Raw genomic sequence first — 21,911 nt, forward strand, 5'->3', positions numbered from 1 at the left:
TTTCTTCCTCACCATTATGACTCTAACCCTCTAAATTATAAGCTCAAACTCTTATTTTATAAGTTGCCTTGTTCACAGTGTCTTATCGCAGCAACAGCAAAGTAATTAATACAGAAGTTGGTACCAGAGAGTTGGCTGTTTCTGTGAAGAACCTAGACCGTGTGGGTTTTTGGAAGAATGTGGAAGACTTTGGAAGTTTGGGCTAGAAAAGCAATTGATTGCTGCAAACACAGCTTAAGAGGCCATTTTAGTAGGTGCCTGGAAGAAAAGTAGTGCTGAGAACAATGTAGTTCCAGTGGGGAAATGAGGACTTAAGCAGCAATTGGGATGTTTTGGCAGAGTGTCTGGCTGAAGTTTGCCCACAGCCAAAAAAGCTTGCCTGAGGCTAAGTTGAAAGGCAATGAACTAATTTCTTTGGCAGAGGATATTTCAAGGTAGTCTAACATAGATGGTTGTGTGCCTTTAATGATGAATATTATGCAGCTCTACAGTGAAAAGGAGTAAATGGGGAAGAAAGAAATACAGAATGTACAGTTTGAATTGAAAAAGAACAATAGTAAGATTAATGTTGGAGCCAAAGCATGTGCTTAAGGAGAGGATCCCCTTGATAAGGAGATTAAAGCAATTAGGGAGAGGCCTAAAGATTTGTACTTAAACAATGGAGAGAGTGCCTCCAGGGCAAGGCCACACCCAGCTAAGTCCCCAATTTGTGAAAGGTGGATTAAACAGGCCAGGGTCCATCTCAAACTTGCAGCCAAACTTAGCAATGCTGTTCACCTGGTGCTGGCTTTAAAGGCATGAAAGATGCAAGAGTGAAGTCATCAGTTCTTCCTCTGAGGTTTCAGAGAGCAACCAAGGCCAGGCAGCATGCAGCAGGGGTGTCTCTGCATAAAGAAGGTCCTGATATGGCATTGCATGAAGCTCTGAAGGTGAAGCCTGGTTGGCAGTGGAGACCCCAATAGGACTTCTGTGATGCCAGAGCTGTGAGACATCTGCCAAGGAGAGCTGCAAACTGGTTAGTGGTACCAGTCCAAGAGAGAGACATATGTTTCACACAGCAAAGCTGTAGAGGCTGAGCCATCTAAGCCCTTTGGAAGTAAAGTCCCAGAATTGGATGTGGAGCTACTGGATTTGGTGTTTTGTGATAGTCTAAGCTCCTCCACTTTGTGTAAGACCACCAATTTTTTTTTTTTTTTCCTGTCTTTTTGAGACAAGGTCTCCCTGCAGTGCCAGATGGCCTGGAACTCACTATACAGACCAGGCTGGTCTTGAACTCACAGAGATCTGCCTGCCTCTGCTGGGATTAAAGGCATGTACCACCACGCCCAAGTAAGACCACCATCTTGGAGATCTGTCCCAGACCCTACCCTGGCCTGGGACCAGCAGTAGGAAGAGCTAACCTCAGAGGAACACACCCATATAATCCCAGTAGGGCTCCAGTTAAGACTTATCTGGCTTCTGTAACTGCTTGCTTGCCCACCTACAGGAACAAATGTGACACTCCTTTTTGAGTAACTACTCATCAAGATGTGGATTTTGCCTTTAAAAGCTTTACTTTCCTCTGAGCAAGTGCTTCATTCTCTAAATCCCAGCCTAGAGAACGTAGTCACCGGCAAGCTAAATAAAACTGGGCTAATTTGGAACATATGGAGTGGTCCTTCCCAGGAGCTTTGGCACTGTTACAGTTTGCCCTGCAGGTTTTCAGTCTTGTTTTGGTCTGGTATTTCCTCACTATGCCTTTATTCCTCCCTTTTGGAATGGGAATGTGTATTCAGTTCCACTGCATGTTGGGAGTATGTAATTTGTCTTTTGATTTTTATAGGAGCTTACAGTTAAGACCTTGCCCTGAGTCTCAGAAGAAACTTTGGACTGTGGAGTTTTGAATAGTATTGAGACTGGTAAAGACTATGGGGACTTTTAAGATTGAACTAAATGCGCTTTGAATTTTATATGGGCATGAGCCTATTGGGGCCAGGGAGTAGAATGTGGTGGTTTGAATGAGAATGTCCCCCATAGGCTCCAAGTATTTTGGCATTTTGTTCCCAGTTGGTGGTGCTGTTTTGGGAGGTCTGAGAAGGTGTGACCATGCTGGAGGAAGCACGTCACTGGGAGCAGGCTTACAGAGTTCTTAAGCCTTGCCAGATCTCCAGTTCTCTCTGCTTCCTGTGCCTGCTTGAAGATGTGAAGATGTAAGCACTTTGCTTCTGCTCCTCCTCCAGCCACCTCTGCTGCCTTGCCTCCCCGCCATGATGGACTCTTGCCCCTTTGGAACTGTAAGCTAAATAAACTCTTCCTTTTATAAGTTCCCTTGGTCATGGTGTTTCCATCTCAGCAACAGAAAAGTAACTAATACAGTGAGACACCCCCAACTACACACAAAAAAGGGAGAGAAGGAGAAGGGAGAGATGGGTGGAACAGGAAAGAACTTGCAATAGAGCTGATTTTAGCCACACTGACCCCCCCTTGCTGTTGCTAGCACATATCTCTCCTTAGCTTAGGCTGCAATGCTCTTGCCCTGGCCAACAACACAACTCCCTCCATTTTATCTTCAGAACCTTGTCCAGATGCCATTTTTTAAAGTCTTCTCTAATCACTTTTTAAAAATTGCATCCCTTACTCCCTTTATTTTTCCCACTGTTCTATTATCAACTAGCATCTGATTTATTATATTACTTGTAGGATTTTAAGTTTTTTACTTTTTATTTTTAATTTCTGTGTATGTATGTTTTGCCTGCATCTAAGTGAAGTGCACCTGTACTGTGCAATGTCTGTGGAAGCCAGAAGAGGGTGTCAAGATCCCCTGGAACTGGAGTTACAGACGGCTGTTTTCAGCCATGACGGTGCTAGGACCAGAACTTGGGTTTTCTGCAAGAGCAGTCAGTACTCTGAACCGCTGACACATCTCTCCGGTCTCTTACAATAGGAGCTTTACAGTCTCTCAGCAGGATCTTTAAAGCTCTGACTGAAATGCAAGCTGCAAAAGGCAGGGATTTTCACCTAGTTTTTTGCTCTCTCCTGTGAGCTCACTGTTCTACTATCTCACACAGAAAGCTCTTAATAAAAGAACCTCATGAAAGAATGAAATGATGTATTTTAAGACCACTGGGAAAGAGCAAGACTAGGGACCTAGTTGTAAAAGATATAACAAGTTTCTCAAGGCTACTAAAACAAACTAATGAAGACAGTATGACAAATCAAAAGATATTCAATTACCTAAGAAACTGACATTGTCATTTAATTCATTTGCCAAATCCAAGGTCAAATTCTGATGCTATACTGTAAAGGAGGAAATCATTTTGAAAGCAAAGCTGCACATTACTCTCCATGAAAAAGTGCCATGTCCAGAAGGAGCTGATAAGTATCATTACAATCAGTATGTCTAAGGACTGCTCTTGGCCCAAGTTCTTTGACTAGGAGTCTGACTAGAAGTTGGACAGTGAGCAATGGGTACCCTAAGTAAGGTGAACACAAGGGCCAGGTTTCAGACTTCACTAGCTGCAGGATGAGGTACTCAAAAAAAAGATGAACTTCGAAGTCTGAGAGACTTCATTTCAAATCCCAGCTCTTTACATACTAGCTTTCTACACTTATAATAGAATGTATACTACCAAGTGAGGTCTCCCAGTCTCAGAAAGAAAAAAAATTGCATGTTTTCCCTCATATGCAGATCCTAGCCTATAATGTATACATGTATATGTGGACACAAATACATTTGTGGGTATAATATTCAGAACTGAGAACAAGAAAGGGCAATTTGAAAAGTAACATAGTTTTTGTCTTTTTTTTCCATGGATGTGTATATTCAACTTTCTGCGTACTGAAGTAGCAGGAATCATTTCTGCATTCCCTAAGAGTCCAATAAGTGTTGTCCCTTTCCAACATTGATTGGGAAAATTGGGTTTCCTTTTTGATTCCATTGACCATTAGTGCAGTAAGAGTTGGTTGTGACTGGACACTGAATGTGTATTTCACATTGATTCACTTAGAAAAAGTGATTCATTGTTGTTTGCTGCAGTTTTGTGCTTGGATGCTTTTATGAGTTGTCACTGTCAAAAATTCTTAAATAAAACTGATGTAAATTAAAGAAAAAAAACTTTCGGCATATTACATTACCAAAGAAGCTGCTGGCAGGATGTGGCAGCCCATGCCTTTATTTCCAGCCTCGGGAGGCAAAGGCAGGAGGATCTCTGTGAATTCAAGGCCAGCCTGGTCTACATACGGAGTTCCAGGCCAGTTGAAGCTACAGGGAGACCCTGTCTCAAAAAGACAAAAACAAAACAAAACAAAAAACAGCTAGAGAGATGGCTTAGTGGTTAAGAACACAGGCTGTTCTTACAGAAAACCCAGGTTTGAATCCCAGCACCCACATGGCATCTAACAACTGTAACTTCAGCTCAAGGGGATCTGACAAGTCTCTTCTGTCCTCTGCAGGCATTGCATGACACAGGTGCACTTACCTACATGCAGGCAACACACTCATACACATAAAATAAAAAAATAATTTTTTTTTTTAAAAAGGGAGGGAGCTAGACAGACGGCTCAGCGATTAAGAATACTGGTTGTTCTTGCAGAAGACCCAGGTTTGAATCCCAGCACCCACATGGCAGCTAACAACTGTCTGTAACTCCAGTTCCAGGGGATCCGACAGCCTCTTTTGTCCTCCTCAGGCATTGCACAACATGGGTGCACTTAGCTACATGCAGGCAATAAATGCATACACATAAAATAAAAATACTAAAATAAAAAGAAGCTACCCTGAAGGGCTGTTTGTAAGGATTAAATGAAACAGTTTGTGCAAGACTGTATGAAAGTGCCCAGAATACTATTAACTTCCCTTCTTGAATATCAACTAATTTTTCCTATACCATCTGGAATGTAGGCTGGAAATTTTCTGAATTCTCTCCCAAAATGCCTTTCCTGGGATGGCAGGATGGTTCAGTGGGTGAGGAAACTTGCCACCAAGCCTGATGTCCTGAGTTCAAAACCCACATGGTAGAAGAATCAACTCCTGAGAGTTGTTCTCTGACCTATACCAAACACACACAAGAGACACACAGACACACACACAGAGCAAATAAATAAGTGTTATAAAGTTTACTTTAAATATAATAAAATAGGGGGCTGGAGAGGTGGCTCAGGGGTTAGGAGCACTTGCTGTTCTTCCAAAGGACCTGAGTTCAATTCCCAGTAGCAACATGGCAACTCTGTCTCTCTCTTCCGGCCTTTGTGGACACTACACACATAACAGTATACATAAAGGCAAGCAAAATACTTCTACAAATAAAAATAAATAAATCATTTTAAAAATAATAATAAAATGGGAATGGAGAGATGGCTTAGTGACTAAGAGCACTTGCTGCTCTTGCAACAACTATGGCAGCACCCAACTGCCTATAACTCCAGTTCCAAGGGATCCAACACTCTCTTCTGGCCTCTGCAGCACTGCATGCAAGTGGTTGCTTACAGACATGCAAGCAAACACTCATACATGTAAAATAAAAAGTGTAAGTAAACTGTTTTAAAAATCAATTAATTTTTTAAATAATAAAACAAAATGCCTTCCCCACTGGTTACTCAGGAATTACCTCCTAGAGTTTTTTTTCTTTTTTTTGTGTGTGTGTGTCTTTTTTGAGACAGGGTCCCCTTGTAGCCCCAGCTGTCCTGGCACTCACTATGTAGACCAGGCTGGCCTCAAATTCACAGATCTGCCTGCCTCTGCCTCCCAAGTGCTGGGATTAACGACGTGCACCACCATGCCTGGCCCTCCTAGAGTTTTTAACATTTCATGTTATTTAACAGGAGTGCAGTGTTCAAAGAGCTACTTTACATAAATAATTAAAATTATTCATGCTAGAACTTAAAATTTAGAAATTGCAAAAAGATATGGATATTTTAAAATGTAATGAGTAACAATTTCAAATTCTATCAATGAAATATCTACAAAAAAATCTTCTAAGTCTTAGTCAATGACTAACTTTTTGCATATTAGACTAAATGACTACTACTAAATATTCTTAGTATTCTGTTTGATTTCCATTACTAAATTTGATGACCTTCAAATTTAAGATTTTTTTTTTCATTCTGAATCCACTTAGTGTTCCAAGGAAATAATTCACCATCATGTTTTATGATTATAAACCATCCTTAACTCCAGTTCCAGGGGAATCTGAAGCCCCCTCTTCTGACCTCCGCGGCATTGCACGACATAGGTGCACTCACATACATGCAGGCAATGCACTCATACACATAAAATAAAAAAAAAATAAATAAAAATTTAATAAAAAAAGATGTTAATTATGAAAACTCAAGAATTACAGCTATATTTAATGTAGAAAACATCATTCCCCTAATCCTATTCATTCCCAAAACCCAGTAACAACCAGTAACCATTTGACATATACGCCTATAGATTTTATTTTTGTTAAGTTTTCACAAGAATTATGGATTGGCGGCTGAAGAGATGCCTCAGCAGTTAAAAGCACTGGGTGTTCTTGCAGAAGACTTGGGTTCAAATCCCAGTACCCACATGGTGGCTAACAACCATCTGTAACTCCAGTTCCAGGGGATCTGGCACCCTCTTCTGTCCTCTGCGGGCATTGCAGGACACAGCTGCACTTACATGCATGCAGGCAATACACGCAAACACACAAAAAATTAAATTAAAAAGAATTATGGATTGTGCATTCACTGGAAGAGCAGAAGAAAGCAGGAATTAGAGAAATTCTTTGTGAAATATGCTTGTTAATGCTAAAATATGCTTAAATGCAAAAGGAAGACTATAAAATATATAAAGGAATTGCAACTATTATTTATCCACTTTTTTCTAAACACAGTTTAAAAATAAATACCAAAAACGATATTACCTAGCAGGGAACTGTAAATCGGCACTATGAGATAGTACTTTATACCCACTAGGATATCTATAAACAAAGTCAAATAACAAGCATTAGCAAAGATGTAAAGAAATCAAAACCCTCATACACTGCTGGTAGGAATATAAAGTGACAAAGACTTTTAGAAAACAGTTACTATAACTCAGAAACTCTACTCTTATTCATCCAAGAGAAAGCAAAATATACATCAAAACAAAAATTTGCACATGGATAGTCACAGCAGCATTACTCAAAATAGCCAAAAAATACAAACCCAAATATCCCTCAACTGATGAATGGCTAAGTAAATGTGGTGGAACCATATCATCGGATATCAACAGACAATAAAAAGAGATGAAGTACAGAACATGCTGCAACATCTATGAATCTTGAAAACATGTTCTGGGAAAGTAGTCGGTCACAAAGAACCACATACTATGATTCCATTTATATAAAACATTCACAGCAGGCAAATCTATAGAAACAGAGTAGATTAATGGTTGGTCAGAGATCAGGGAAATAAAATGAGAAGTGACTGCTAGTAAGTATGGCATTTCTTCATATGGCTGGTCCGTGTCCCCCCACACAGCTGAGGACCAAACCCAGGGTCTTGTGCTTGCTAAACAAATTTTCTCTCTACCACTGAGCTAAATTCCCAATCCCCCATAAGGTGATTAAAATGTTCTAAAATTGATTATGGTGGTGGCTGTACAATTCTGTAGATTCATCAAAAGCATTCAGGTGAACTGTGTGGTATAAGAATCATATTTCAGGCTGGGGAGATGGCTCCTTTAGTAAAATGTTTGCCATAGGGAGTTCAGTTTGGATCCCCAGCACCCACAGTTTTAAAAGTTCAACATGGCTGTAATCCCGGTACTGGTGGGATGGAGACAGGTAGATCCTTGGAGCTCACTGGCTGGCCAGCCTAGCCAAGTCCATCTCAAAAAGTAAGGCGGAGAGTAATCCAGGAAGACACCTGACATCAACCTATGGACCCCACATGCATGCTCACACCCCTGCACACACTTACAGTAACACAAACATACATCACTCATACATACAAAAGGATCATATCTCAATAAAATTTTAAAAAGAATGTAACATTTCTAGAATCTATTATTTAGTGTCAACTGCAAGGATCTAGTTGTTCTTCAATGAGTAACTCACAATTTTGAAATCTTTTTCCAATTTCCAAATTTTTATTAGTAGACTAAGAAGGTTTTTTGTTTTTGTTTTGAGATAGGGAGGTCTTGCTATATTGCTGAGACTTAACCTCAAAGTTCTGGGCTCAAGCAATCCTCTTGCCTCGGCCTCAAAAATAGATGTGACTAGAGATGTATACCACCACACATGGACTCTCTTTTGTTTGCTTGATTGGTTTTTGAGACAGGATTGAATAAAGCTCAGGTTGGCCTGGAACTCATTATGTACCTGAAAATGACCTTGAACTCCTGATCAAGAAGTGCCTCTAACTCAAAAATACTGGGATTACAGGTGTGTACCACCACAATGGGCAATGAGTTTTATATTTTATGTCAAGAAGAAAATTATTTTCCAAAGTGCTCCTTGTGAGACACAGAGAGCTATTAGTCTATAAACTAGGGGTTCAGAGTTGTCATTTGTATTCATACATTCATTCGTCAAATACCTATGTGCTCCAGCAATTAATACAGACAAGGCTCTATTGTTAACTTCAGAAGACAGATTACATATCATATCACCACAAATTCCATTCAATAATGTCATATACACAAAAACAGAAGCAATTATCTCTTTGATTTACTTATTTTTATTATTTAATGTGTTTTGCCTGCACCTAAGTGTATCACATGCAGGCAATGCCCCCTGGAGTTCAGAAGAAGGCACAGGCTCCTCTGGAACTGGAGTCATGGGCAGGTGTTAGCTACCATGTAGGTGCTGGGAACCAAACCCAGGTCCTCTGCAAGAGTAGCAAGTGCTCTTAACTGCTGAGCCATCTCTACAGCCTTCAATTATCTCCTTGTTAAAACTACTTTATTTTTTCTGAGATATGGTCTCACTGTATAGTCCTGGCTGGCCAGGAACTCACTATGTAAGCCAGGATGGTCTTGAACTTGAAACAATCCTCATGTCTCTGCCTCTGAATTACAGGTATAAGCCACAACACCTAGCTAAAATACCTATTTTTCAAATTTTAAAATATGCCAGGCATAGCTGGGTGTGGTGGCACATGCCTTTAATCCCAGCACTTGGAAGGTAGAGGCGGGTGGGTCTCTGTGAGTTCAAGGCCAACCTGGTCTACATAGTGAGTTCCAGGCCAGCTGGGGCTACAGGGAGACCCTCCCTCAAAAAGACCCCCCCCAAAAAAAAATCTATCAGGCATCACACCTTTAATCTCAGCACTCCAGAGGTGAAGTCAGGCCAATCTCTGTGAGATCAAGGTGAGCCTGGTCTACATAGGGTATTCCAGGCCAGCTCAAGGTGAGCCTGGTCTATATAGGGTGTTCCAGGCCAGCTGTGGCTACAGAGAGACACTGTCTCAAAAAAAAAAAAAAAAAGAAAAGAAAAGAAAAGAAACAAACAACAAAAAACAATCAAATTTTTAAAATCTGAGTTTTTAAAAATAACACCATAGGCTGGGATTAATGGTATGCACCAACTCACCTGGCCACCTTAGTTTTTGAGATAAGGTTAGGATCTCTCATTAGCCTAGAATGGGTCGATTAGGTTAGGCTGGCTGGGAAGTGGAGGGATCTCCCTGTCTTCACATTCCCAATGCTGGGATTACAAGTATGTGCAACCTCTGTCCAGTTTTGTATGTGGGTTCTAGGACTCAAACTCAGATCACTGTGCTTGTGAGGCACTTTACTGACTGAGCTAACTCCCCAGTTCCTTTAGACAACTTTAATAATCAAAACATTCTGTGAATCTTGGTTATTGGCTATATTTTTTCCAACAAATTTTAAAAACCTACAAAAGGGGTTGCACTCAGGTCCTCATGATTGCACAACAAGCACTTTACCAACTGAGCTATCTCCCCAGTGCCCCCATAGCTTAAGAGAAGAAAAGGAAGACAAATTTTCCATTACGTTAGGCATGGTAGTACATACCTGCAACCCCAGCACTTAGAAGAGACTGAGGCAGAAGGATCATGAGTTTGAGGCCAACCTATACAGCAAGGCTACTTTAAACAGTAGAGTATTTCTCCCTTGGAACTCCTCCCATTCTTGGGCATTTTTCTCACTTTTCCTTAATAAATCTAAGTTTAGGGGCTGGACAGATGACTCAGTGGGTAAAAGTACTTACTGCTTTTCCAAAGGATCTGGGTTCAGTTCCCAGCACCCACATGGTGACTAACACCTGTCTTTTTACTCCAGTTCTAGAAGATCTGATGCCCTCTTCTGCTCTCCATGGGCACATGGAATGCTTACATACATATAGGCAAAACACTCATATATATAAAATAAAATAAATCTAAGTTTCCTCTAAAAAAAAAAAAGTCTGAGAGTGTTAACAAAGTGACTCAATGGGTAAGAGCACTTGAAGACCTAAGTTCAAATCTACAGCATCAAATCCATAACCTGTACATGCCTATAGTCCCAGCACTAAGAGGAGACAACAAGCAGATCCCAGGAGTTAGCTGGCCAGTCAACCTAGCCAAAATGGCAGGCTTCAGGATCAGTAAGCAACCTAGTCTCAAGGGGTTAGTCAGACAGACACCCAACTTCAACCTCTGGCTTCTCAATGAAAACACATGGGCATGCATATCTACACACTCTCATGCACATACAACATATATTATAAGCAACAAGAATACTAAGAAAAAAAATAAGGAACAATTTCTTATTTCTTGGCTGCCAGATCAGTCATAAAAAGAATCTTTACATAAAATGTTGCCAAGAGCTAGGCCTGATAGCACAGGCCTTTAATTCCAGCATTAGGGAGACAGAGGCAGGCAAATCTCTGTGAGTTCAAGGCCAGTCTGACCTATAAGGATTTCCAGGTCAGCCAGGGCCACACAGTGAGACCATGTCTCAGAAAATGTTGCCAAGAGTAAAAAATGAAAACAAAAAGAATGTTTTAAATCCCTTGGAAATAGTTTTTTAAAGTTGAAAAGCACACTGATGGGCAAAAGTGAAGAGGTAGGAGGAAGACACCCACTCAAGCAATAAGCTACTTCAATTACATTTAAATAACGACTGTTAGCTAAAGATTAAATGCTAGGTCAGAATCCCCAGGGATGATAACCTGGGACTGGGGGTCTAGAGAAGTAAGTCTTATAAGTCCTAATTAGAAGAGTAAAACCAGCCATTTAGAATTTGAAAACCTTCACTGATGACACTGACATGCAGTCAGGTCTAATAATCACTGCACTGTCAAAACAAAATAATGAAAATCTGTCCCGAAAAATTTAAATATCTTTAGGCAGAGGACCATGGTAGGTCCTACTACTTGGGAGGCAAAGGCAGAAGAGTCACTTGAGCGCAAAGGTTCAAGGTCAACTTGGGCAACACAGTGAGCACCTGTCTCAAAAAGAAAAAATATATATATACACGCATACACATATGCACATATATAGCATAAAAACAACTTTAGAAACAGTGTAGCAGATGCATCAAAAGGAAAAAAAAAAAAACAAAAACCCAGACTACAAATACGAGCCATACTCAAAGTCTGGTAGAGGGAAATGTGTTCTTCAACTAGGGAAAAAGAAGGCAAATGGTGAGAAGGAATCTACAGGACCTAATGGCCAAATGGCTGTAAAAAGAAAAGGACAGGGGCCGGAGAGATGGCTCAGTAGTTAAGAGCACTGGATGCTCTTACAGAGGACCCAGGTTTGATTCCCAGCACCCACATGGTGGCTAACAACCATCCATAACTCCACTTCCAGGAGATCCAACAATCTCTTCTGACCTGACTGCAGGCACTGCACAACATGGGTGCACTTATATACATGTAGGCAATACACCCATACACACAAAATTTTTAAAAAGAAAAGGATAAACAAGGCAAAAATGACTCCAATGTCTCCAGTTTGAATAGCCAAATAACTAATAATGTCATTAACCAATAAATGAAAAGTAAAAGAGGAACCTAGTTTGAAGGTTAGAAGTCAATAGAGAAAAGATTGAGGAGTCTTAAGTTTACTTGTAATGGTCTACTAAGTGGGATGCCTAGTGCTCACTTTATTACATTACTTCATTGTTAGTTTTAGGACTAGAGTACTGTTATATGGCCCAGGTTGATCTCCAACTTGTGCCCAAGAACTTTCCCCTACTTCAGCCTACAAAGTACTATGACTGCGGGCACATGCCACCACACCTGCCTTAGTCTTTTTTATTTGGGGGGGGTTAAATTTTATTTCAAAAGCTTGGATAGCTTCAATATCCAGGTCGTGGCAAAATCAAGACACATGTAAAATACCTTACAATACATTAGATTCTGTAGTCCAAGCTGGCCTGGAACTCACTTTGTAGACCAGGCTGGCCTTGAACTCACAAAGATTCACCTGCCTTTGCCTCCCGAGTGTGGGATTGAAGGGCTGCGCCACCACGCCCGGCTTGAGAATCGCCACTTTTATACAGTTCCACATATATGCCACATCATGGTAGAAAAGGGTGAGGCAGGTCGCGCATTTGGATCTATTGAGTCTTGAGAAAGTGCAGAATCCACGAAATGAAGGCTAAAGAAAAAAATTGGGGGGTTGGAGAGCACAGTGGTTAAGAGCACTGGCTGCTCTTGCAGAGGACCTGGGTTCGATTCCCAGCATCCATATGGCTGTTAATAATCCTCCGTAACTTGAGTTCCAGGGGAATCCAATGCCTTCTTCTGACCTTTGCAGGTATTGGACAACATGGATACATTTCCATACATGCAGGCAATACACTCATACACATACACATAAAATAAATTTCTTAAAAAATTGGAAATGGTTGGCTTATAAGGATGACACATGGAAGCAACACAAGCGGACAAGAACTCTCAAGGGGAATCTACTGAAGACCATGGATTACAGCAGTAAGTAAAGGGCCAATGAAAGGAGAGACTCAACCAAGACTAAAAGTATCCAAGGGATACCAGTTTTTACTAATTATCTTCTCATCCCCCAAAGGCACATAGGAAAAACAAAACAAAACAAAACCATCTACTTTTTTTTTTTTTTTTTTTTTTTTTTTTTTGGAAGCTGTGACCCAGAAATGTAGCCTAGGAAGACATCACAGGTGGCCATTTGAATGCTGGATTTGTGAGATCCACCTGCCTCTGCCTCCCAAGTGCTGGGATTACAGGCGTGCACCACCACGCCCAGCTTCAAAACCATCTATTTTTAAAAGAAAGAAAAGCTATCATGTATGAGTATCTTACTATATATTCCTGGCACACAGCTAGCTACAGGAGTACCACTCTTGGAGAAGAGGACTTGAAGATTCTTTTGCATGATACGCTATACTGTTAGAAAATACTAATCAGGCCAGGTGTGGGACATCATGCCTTTAATCCCAGCACTGGTGGGGCAGAGGGAGAAGCAGGCAGATGGAGGCCACCCTAGTCTAATGAGTTCCAGGGTGGCTGTGGTTACAGGAAGACTCTGTCCCAAAAAGACAAAAAAAAAGCAGTCATAGCAAAAAGTTGAGGTAAAGAGGTTTGTGGGCAATACTTCCCTCTTCCTTGACACCACTACTGCTCTGTCCTAGGAAGAGTACTGAACACATTATCTAATCCTCTTCTATTCTCATAAGACTGTCAGGTAGATGAAGAAACGGAGGCTACATTGGGAATGCAACCTGTTCAGGCACATTTCTTAGGGAACACGTTAACTTCTATGCCCGTATCGCTTTATGATTCTTTGTGCCTAACTAGTTTCCCATTATACATCTGTATATAATAACTTTTATGGACTTCTTTCTCTTCTATACTGTTACTTTCTCCATGTTCAGGCTTGCGTTCTACATTTCTTTACCTCTATAGCTAAAAACAAAAACAAAAACAAAAAACAAACCCATGGAACATTTTGTTCAAATAAGCCTATGAAAGAAACAAATGAGGATGACATCAGTAAAGCCAACAAAAGTTTCAAGAAATGTACGGTCAGTAGTGTCAAATGGCACAAAGAAAATCGTCAGTCTCTTACTATTGCTATTGAACTAATACCTCATTTGGCTAACGCCTACTACATGCCAAGCAATATGTTAAACACTAACAACATAGAAAAGTAAAATCTAGTACGCATCAAAAGACTTGTGAGCAAGTAGCCTCATCTAAATTCTTGCACAGGAAGAGTCAAGTCTACAGCTTATTTGGCTCGGGGTAAATCGAATCAAAGGGGTAACAGCGCATCTTTTGGTAAAACTTCCGACGGAGGACAAGCGATGGTGTCCGAGGACCTCCGCCCGGCCGATGACAGCCGGCGGCAAGGGAGGCGGACTCCCTCCCTAGCGTCTCGCCCCTAACTAGGGGTCGGCCTGCTCCGGAGCGTGGAGCCAGGAAAACCACACACTCACCGCAAAAAGCACCGCTAAAGCCGTGGCCCTATGGGCCCGGGAGTCCTTCACGAAGCCCCGCGCCGCAGGAGGAAGCCCAGGAACACCGGAAGCACACGGACAGGAACGACCTCACACCCCAGCTTCCCAACTATATAAACTAGGGGCCCGACACCCTGCACCGTGAAGCCAACTCCCACCAGCTGGAAGACCGACGACTGCCACCGAACCTTCCGCCCAATGGGGAGACGTCATCACTTGGCGTAGTCCAGCCCTTTATAAAGAGGGTAACCTTCCGCTTCCGGGGCACGAAGCCACCTTTGTACGGTTTATTTCTATAAAGTGGCGGTGTTCCTTTGCCTGGACTGGTCTTTGGCTTTAGTTTTCTGCCAATAAGTCACTGTGGCAGAACCGCTAATGATGAAACAGACCCTCTCGAGGTGCAACCTCGAGGAAAAAGTCAGGACTCGAAGAGCCACCTTAGGAAAAATTGACTAGACAAGAAGAACGCGTGCGAGGACCCGGCGAGGGGGCGAGACTTGGGGCTTCCGCCCCGCCCCACCCCGGAGTGCGGCCTCCCTGAGGGGGCGGGACTTAGCATTTCCTGCCTCTCAGGGGCCTTTCCGCCTCTGGTGGCGGCTAGGGAGGAGCGGCGGGCGCGCGAGTGTGGCTGCGCGTGCGTGGTGCGAACCTGTGCCTCCGCGGCTTGCCGGGTGTGCCATGGACTTTCCCTCAGCTCAGCGAGCGGTACTTCAGCTGCTTGGTACTGTGACTCCAGCGGAAATCCCGGCGCTGCTCCAGTGGATGAGAAGTACCCGTAAGCTATCCGAGCCATAGGCTGGCGGCCTAAGACAGGGCGGAGCTAGGCACGGGGTTGCTAGGGAGCCCTTGGCTGCTGCCCCTCAGACCGGGCCCTCTGAGTACACTTTAGGATTGAGTGCTGGAGGACCAGCTGTAGGTCGTTGGTGATTTCCGTTCTGACTTCAGACAGCCTCTCGATCCTCTTTACTAAGTCCTTAAAGGAGGCTTTAGTCCCTCCCAGTCACTCCCACAGGCGGGGACTACCTGTAAAAGCTCTGTGCGGGAGAAGTTTTGAGATGCAGAGTTGGCCTGGAGGTAAAAATCGCCTGTAGCTAGTACATTTATTTTATATGTGGTAAATTGGGCTATTAAATAGCATTCTTTCAGGGAGGAGAGAAGGAAGAAAAATTGATTTTTAAGCTGTTAAAGAGTAAAAGTGAGGGGCTGGAGAGATGACTCTAGTTAAGGGCATTGTCTGCTCCTGTACAGGACCCAGGTTCGGTTCCCAGCACCCACTGGCGGTTAACAACCGTCTGAAACTCCAGTTTCAGGGGCTCAGAAGCCCTCTTAACTCCCCGGGCATTGCGCGACACAGGTGCACTTACATACCTGAAGACAATATATTCATACACATAAATAATAAAATTTTAAAAGTAAAAATGAAAAGTCACAAATTAGAATCGAGGAAATATGGCAATTAGATATAGTTACTGAATAAAATGGTTCTTTTCTGGCATAGTAAAGCCTAGCAAAAGCACTGTGTGTGCGTTTATATCATAATCCCTTTTTGATAACTATACCAGCCTGTACTGCCATACCGCAAAACGTTAAGACTCATTGCTTGAAATGTTCTTATTTGCTGTTGACCTCCAATGTATCTTTATTTTTGAGACAAAGTCTTATGTAGCTCAGGCAGACCTCAAACTTAGCAGAGGATGACCTTGAACTTCCAATCCTTCTGCATCCATTTCCCCAGTGCTGCTTTATGCCATGCCAGGCATCAAATCCAGGGCTTGGTGTATACTAGGCAAGTACTCTGCCAACTAAGCTACATGCTCAGCCACAACTTTCAATTTTAGATCTTCAATCTTGACCTATTAAAAAAAAAAAAAATCTCTTGGTGATGTTAGAGACAATACCTTTAGGTATTTTAATAATAATTGTTAAATATTTTGAGAGGTCATTTTTAATTAGATGCCAAACTAAAGTTATCTTAGAAAGTAAAGGAAACCAGAGACACCACTCCATGGTTCTACACACATACAGGAGTATTTCAAGACAGTAATTTACTAAATATACTGTCTTCCATCACTTCATTTAAACCCTAACTTGCCTGTTTTATCCATCATCACCCAGTTGTTTATAGCAGCACCAACTTCCATCTGGATTTTCTGCATTCCTCAGTATTTCAAAGTTGTTTGTTCCAAAAGCATTAGTGCCTACAAAAATGCAGTGTTGTGCATCTGTGATAGCTCAGTTGGTAAAGTGCTAGCCACCCACACAAACATGATGACCGAAGTTCCATCCATATCAACTGCATACAAAGCCAGGCAGTGGCACAGCACATGTAACCCTAGCACTTGGAGTCCAGATCTGGAGAAACAGAGACATTGGGATCCCTGGGGCTCAGTGGCTAGGTAACTTCACCTAATTGGTGAACCCCAGGTCCCAGTGAGAGACCCTGTCTCTAAAACAAGGTGGATGGTTCCTGAGGAGGAAGGACACTGAGGTAATCCTCTGGCCTCCACACTTGTGGACACATGCACAGTGCACTACTTCCTCTCTCTGGCAATTACTCAATTGCTGAAATATCTTTCCCCTTCAAGAAATCAGTCTTGTGGAATCATTTGTAATTGAAATCTCCAGTTTTATTTTTTTATGTGTATGAGTGTATTGCCTGCATGCTTGTAAGTGTACCCATGTCATGCAGTGTCCACTGAGGCCAGAGAGGGCATCAGGTCCCCTGGAACTGGAGTTACAGGTGGTTTGTTAGCCACACTGTGGGTGCTGGGAATTGAACCCAGATTCTTTGGAAGAACAACCAGTGCTCTTAACCACTCAACCATCTCTCCAGCCCTGAAATCTCCAATTTTAGAAGCAGTGAGATTCCTTTGTTCAAAATGAAGTTGTCTTGAAAGCCTGTTCTGGATGTTAATTTTATAAACAGGAAGTTCCCATATCACTAGGTTAAAGAGTACATTTTTATTTTTTACATTTATTTCCTTCGTAGGTGTATGGGAGGAAGGGGCCCATGCCATGGTGTGCATGTGGAAGTCAGTTGTGGGAGTTTGTTCTTTTCTTCCATCATAGGTTCCTGGTATTGAACTCAAGTTATTGAACTTGGCAGCAATCATCTTTACCTACTAAGCCATTTTGCTGGCATCATTACTTTTTCAGTCTTTCTTTTCTTTATTTTTTTGTTTGTTTGTTTGCTATATAGACCAGGCTGGCCTCAATCTCACATCTCACAGAGTTCTACTTGCCTCTGCCCCTGCCTCTGCCTTCCAAAGGCCTGTACCACCATGCCTTTCTCATCAGGAAGTTCATGTAATTTATTACAAAATAATTTGAGTTTCTGAAAAATGTTTATTAACATGAATATTTTAAGAAATTAGATCATTTAGCTTGAAGAAGGAGTGTTTGGTTTTTGAAACAAGATCTCACTCTGTAACCCAAGCTAAGCTTGAACTGGGGCTCCTCCTACTTCTCTCTGCTTCCAGAGTACTGGGATTACAGGCATGCCATTTGCACTTGGCTATGTTACCAACCTAAGCAGAAGTGTATTCATTTTTTGTGGTAAACTATAAAGAAGATTAAAAATTACCATTTCAACACTTGCTCTTCTGCTTCATGTCACAAGTATTCCATTGCCGCCTCAAATTCTCTACCTCACCTCTTGTGGTCCGTTTCCACATTCATGACCTACACACATAAATTTTCATTTAGATTTTCCCATAGGAGAGAAAACATGCAGTATTTGTTTTTCTGAGGCCTACTTACTTAACATGAAAGCTTCAGTTTCACCTAGATTCTTACAAAATATCTTTTTTGGTGCAGGGCTAAATAAAATTCCATTGTCTATGTACCACATTTTCTTTACCCATTCATCTGTTGATGGGCACCTAAGCTGATTCCATTTCTTTTTTTTTTTAATATTTTTATTATTTTTAACCCATGCTGTGCAATGCCTATGGAAGACAGAGAGACTGCCGGATCCCCTGGAACTGGAGTTACGGGCAGTTGTTAGCTGCCATGTGGGTGCTGGGATTCGAACCCAGGTCTTTTGTAAGAACAGTCAGTATTCTTATCCGCTGAGCCATCTCTCCAGCCCCTGATTCCATTTCTTAGATATTGTGACTTGTGCAACCCTGAACATGAATGTGCATATATTTCTGGTGTGTTGACTTAGAGTCTTTTGGATATACACTGGGGAGTACAGCTAGTTTGTATGAAAGTTCTTTTTGTACTTTTCTGAGGAACCTTGATACTGACTCACCTAGCAGCTGTACCAGTTTACATTCACATCATTGTATAGAAGAGTTCTTTTTTCCCCATGTTGTGGCCAGAATTTTGATGTGCTTTGTTGTTTTAATGATAGTCATTTCATAGGTGAGATGGACTCTCAAAGCAGTTTTAATTTGCATTAACCCGATGACTGAGGATATTGAACATTTTTACTTTTTTTTGAGATAGGGTCTCACTATGTAACTCGCTGTGTAAACCAGGCTGTCCTTTTACTGATAGAATGATATGGTTTTGGTGTTTTGTTTTTACAGTACTTAGTATATTTTGATATTGATCCCCCTGTCTGAGGTATAATTGGCAAAGATTTTCTTTTCTTATTGTGTAACCAGTCTGTTCATTATGTCACTCTGTTATTTCCTTTGTTGTATAGAGCTTGTTTTGTTTGTTTGTGACAAAGTCTCACAATGTAAAGGAGGCTGGCCTCAAACTTGTGTTCCTCCTGTTTCTGCATCTTCAACAGTTAATGGATATTGCAGGAGGGGAGTCATTTTCTTCAGTGGTGTAGCTACTAGTAAGTTGCCTGTAAATGTGCCCTGACCCATATTCATGTAAACAGACTGTAATTAAACTCAGTGGATCACAAGAAAAAAAAGTCATGAAAGTAAACTGTAACTCCACAGGGAAGGCTAGGGCCTCATGAGCCCTTCCCCATCTATTCTGGAATGTTGACATCTTATACAGGTCTTGTACAGGTAACCAAGCTGGGTATAAGTTCATGAATACTGTGCCATGCCATGCCATATCCAGAACTACAGCATTTACCATGCCACATTACAATTACCCCTTGAAAAAAAACAGCTTGGCTCTTAGCATCTCTCTCAGCGAAGGCAGGCAGAACTTCTGAGATCTTGTTTCTTCAGAATTCTCACATGCTAGGCACATACATTAAGCTAAGCCTCAGCCTTTAAAAAGAAAAGTCTGTTATTTGTAACAACTTAGATGACTAAATAAGCCAGGCACAGAAAGGCAAATACTGTATTATCTTACTGTCAGCTACTTTTCTCATCTCTATGGACCAAATCCTGAAAAGAGGCAACTTAAAGGACACAAGGAAAGCATGGTAAGTGGGAGCTGGTGGCTCACATCTCAATGGCCGACCAGGAAGCCAAGATCTCTGGCTGTAACCAGCTGGGTATATCCCTCTAGCTCTGTCTCTACACTCCTGTGTCTCTGCCAGCTAAGCCTCTTGTCTACAAGGTTCCACAACCTCCCAAAATAGCATCACCAACTGGAGAACACATTAAAATCTTAACTCTCACATGCAGAATAGAAAATTGTCAGATTTGTAGACGTATATAATTGAGTGAAAGTGACTACACATAGAGTGTATGGAATGGACGAACAAGGAAGGGGTGGTGGTCACTGCATACAGAGTTTCACAGGAAGAACACTAACTATAGTTAATAATAATGTACATTTCAGAAATACTAAAAGTGTGGGGGGGTTGCTTTTTGGTTTTTGTAGTTTTTTGGATTTTTTTTTTTAATCTTTTTGAGACAGGGTCCCCTGTAGTAGCCCCAGTTGGCCCAGAACTCACTATGTAGACCAGGCTGGCCTTGAACTCATAGAGATCCACGTGCCTCTGCTTCCCAATTGCTGGGACTAAATAAAGGCATGCACTACCACACCCAGCTTAAAAACAGATTTTTAAATGTTCTTACCACAAAGAAATATGTGAGGAGAAAAATATACTAGTCTGATTTGATTCTTCCACAAAGTGTTTGTCTACCCCATAAATACAATGATTATTTGTCATTTCAAAATTAAATTGAAAGAAATTAGGACAGACTCTGGTGATACAGATGGCCTTTAAAATATAGAACAAAGCTTGATAGGTTGAAAAACAAAAATCATCCAAAAACTGTAAGGAAGGGGAACAAAAGTAAAATTTAAGCAAAAGATTGACTTATGACAAGCATGTGATATATGTTACACTGAGAAACTAGTTCCTAGTTAATGTATGCTAGATGTGAGGTGGTGACTGTATCTATGAAATATTCAAAGTGAGAACGAAAAGGAAGTAGGCTTCAAAAGAAAAAATGGTAGGACTTACTACCTGACTGCATATGAGAAGTGGGAATTTTTTAATTGCTTATTATTGTATATGTGTGTACATGATGTATGTGCACATTTGAGTGTCATGGCCTGCATGTGGAGGTCAGAGGACAAATTTTTAGACTCAGTTTTCTCCTACCTTTACATGGGTTCTGGCAATTGCCAGGATTTTACAGCAAGTGCCTTTACTCACTGAGCCATGTCACCAGCCCAAAAAGTGGGATTTGATTCATAGGTGCCAGCCTTGATTATTTAGCTTGTTTGGGGGGAGGAAGGTTGTTTTTGTGGTAGTTTTTTTGGTGGTGGTGGATTTTTGGCTTTTTTTTTTTTTTTTTCCTATCTTTTTTGAGACAAGGTCTCCCTGTAGCCCCAACCTGGCCTGGAGCTCACAGAGATTCACCTGCCTCTGCTGGGATTAAAGGCCTGCACCACCATGCCTGGCTTGATCATGTTTCTTTAGCATGTATTTAATTAAATGCAAGTAGAAACTTCTAAAGAATTAATGTTGCACTTTGGAGCAGCTCTTCTCCCCTCCCTTCCAACTGACACGTACATGATTTGAGAAGAACTTAACTCTCCTTAGGCAGCTGGCTTAGCACCTTCTTTAATTCTTTTCCAAACCTAGTACTGTTACTACTTATTCTCAAGTAGCTGTTATACATGTTCAAAGATGTTCAGCCTAACTATTAAATAAATGCAAATTAACCAACTGTACAGTCAAGGGAGATGGCACACGCTTTTAACATCAGCACTAAGGAGGCAGAAGAAGGTGGGTCTTTGGTGAGCTCAAAGCCAGCCAGGTCTACATAGCATCTTTCAGGCCAGCCAGTGCTACATTAGTGAGACCCTGTCTCAAAAAAAAAAGTTTGTTTTTATTGTTATATTCAGTGCTGTGACAGTTTGATGAGCTGTATGTATTCTTTGTTATTGTTTTGAGATAGGATCTTTCTTTTTTTAGGTTGGGGATCTTTTTGAGTGAGTCTCCCTGTAGCTCCAGCTGGCCTGGCACTCACTATGTAGACCAGGCTTGACCTTGGACTCACAGAGATCTGCCTGCCTCTGCCTCCCAAGTGCTGGGATTAAAGGTGTGTGCCACCACACCTGGCAAGATCTTTCCTCCTCCTCCTCCTCCTCCTCCTCCTCCCCTGGGACAGCACAATGATACCTGAACCTTGGGAGGCAGAAGTTTAATACAGCTGTC

At 41.6% G+C, this 21,911-nt stretch overlaps 2 protein-coding genes across 2 annotated transcripts in view; one reads left to right on the top strand and one right to left on the bottom strand.

Annotated features, from left to right (window-relative positions):
• Window positions 1–14,567, bottom strand: part of Srp54 (signal recognition particle 54) — a gene marked incomplete in the record, with an annotated part of 51,730 nt that extends 37,163 nt beyond the window's left edge. Inside the window, 2 exon segments of the mRNA XM_029561870.1 lie at window positions 778–1,005; window positions 14,351–14,567.
• Window positions 14,568–14,905: 338 nt separating this feature from the next.
• LOC103731411 overlaps window positions 14,906–21,911 on the top strand; it is a 29,319-nt gene continuing 22,313 nt past the window's right edge. Inside the window, exon 1 of the mRNA XM_008829778.3 lies at window positions 14,906–15,146. Within this exon, the coding sequence (XP_008828000.1) occupies window positions 15,050–15,146 (97 nt within the window). The 5' untranslated portion in view covers window positions 14,906–15,049. The remainder of the gene's footprint in view (window positions 15,147–21,911) is intronic.

The sequence above is a fragment of the Nannospalax galili genome, unplaced genomic scaffold (genome assembly GCF_000622305.1).
Source record: "Nannospalax galili isolate Female #2095 unplaced genomic scaffold, S.galili_v1.0 scaffold1171, whole genome shotgun sequence".
Classification (NCBI taxonomy): Eukaryota; Metazoa; Chordata; class Mammalia; order Rodentia; family Spalacidae; genus Nannospalax; species Nannospalax galili.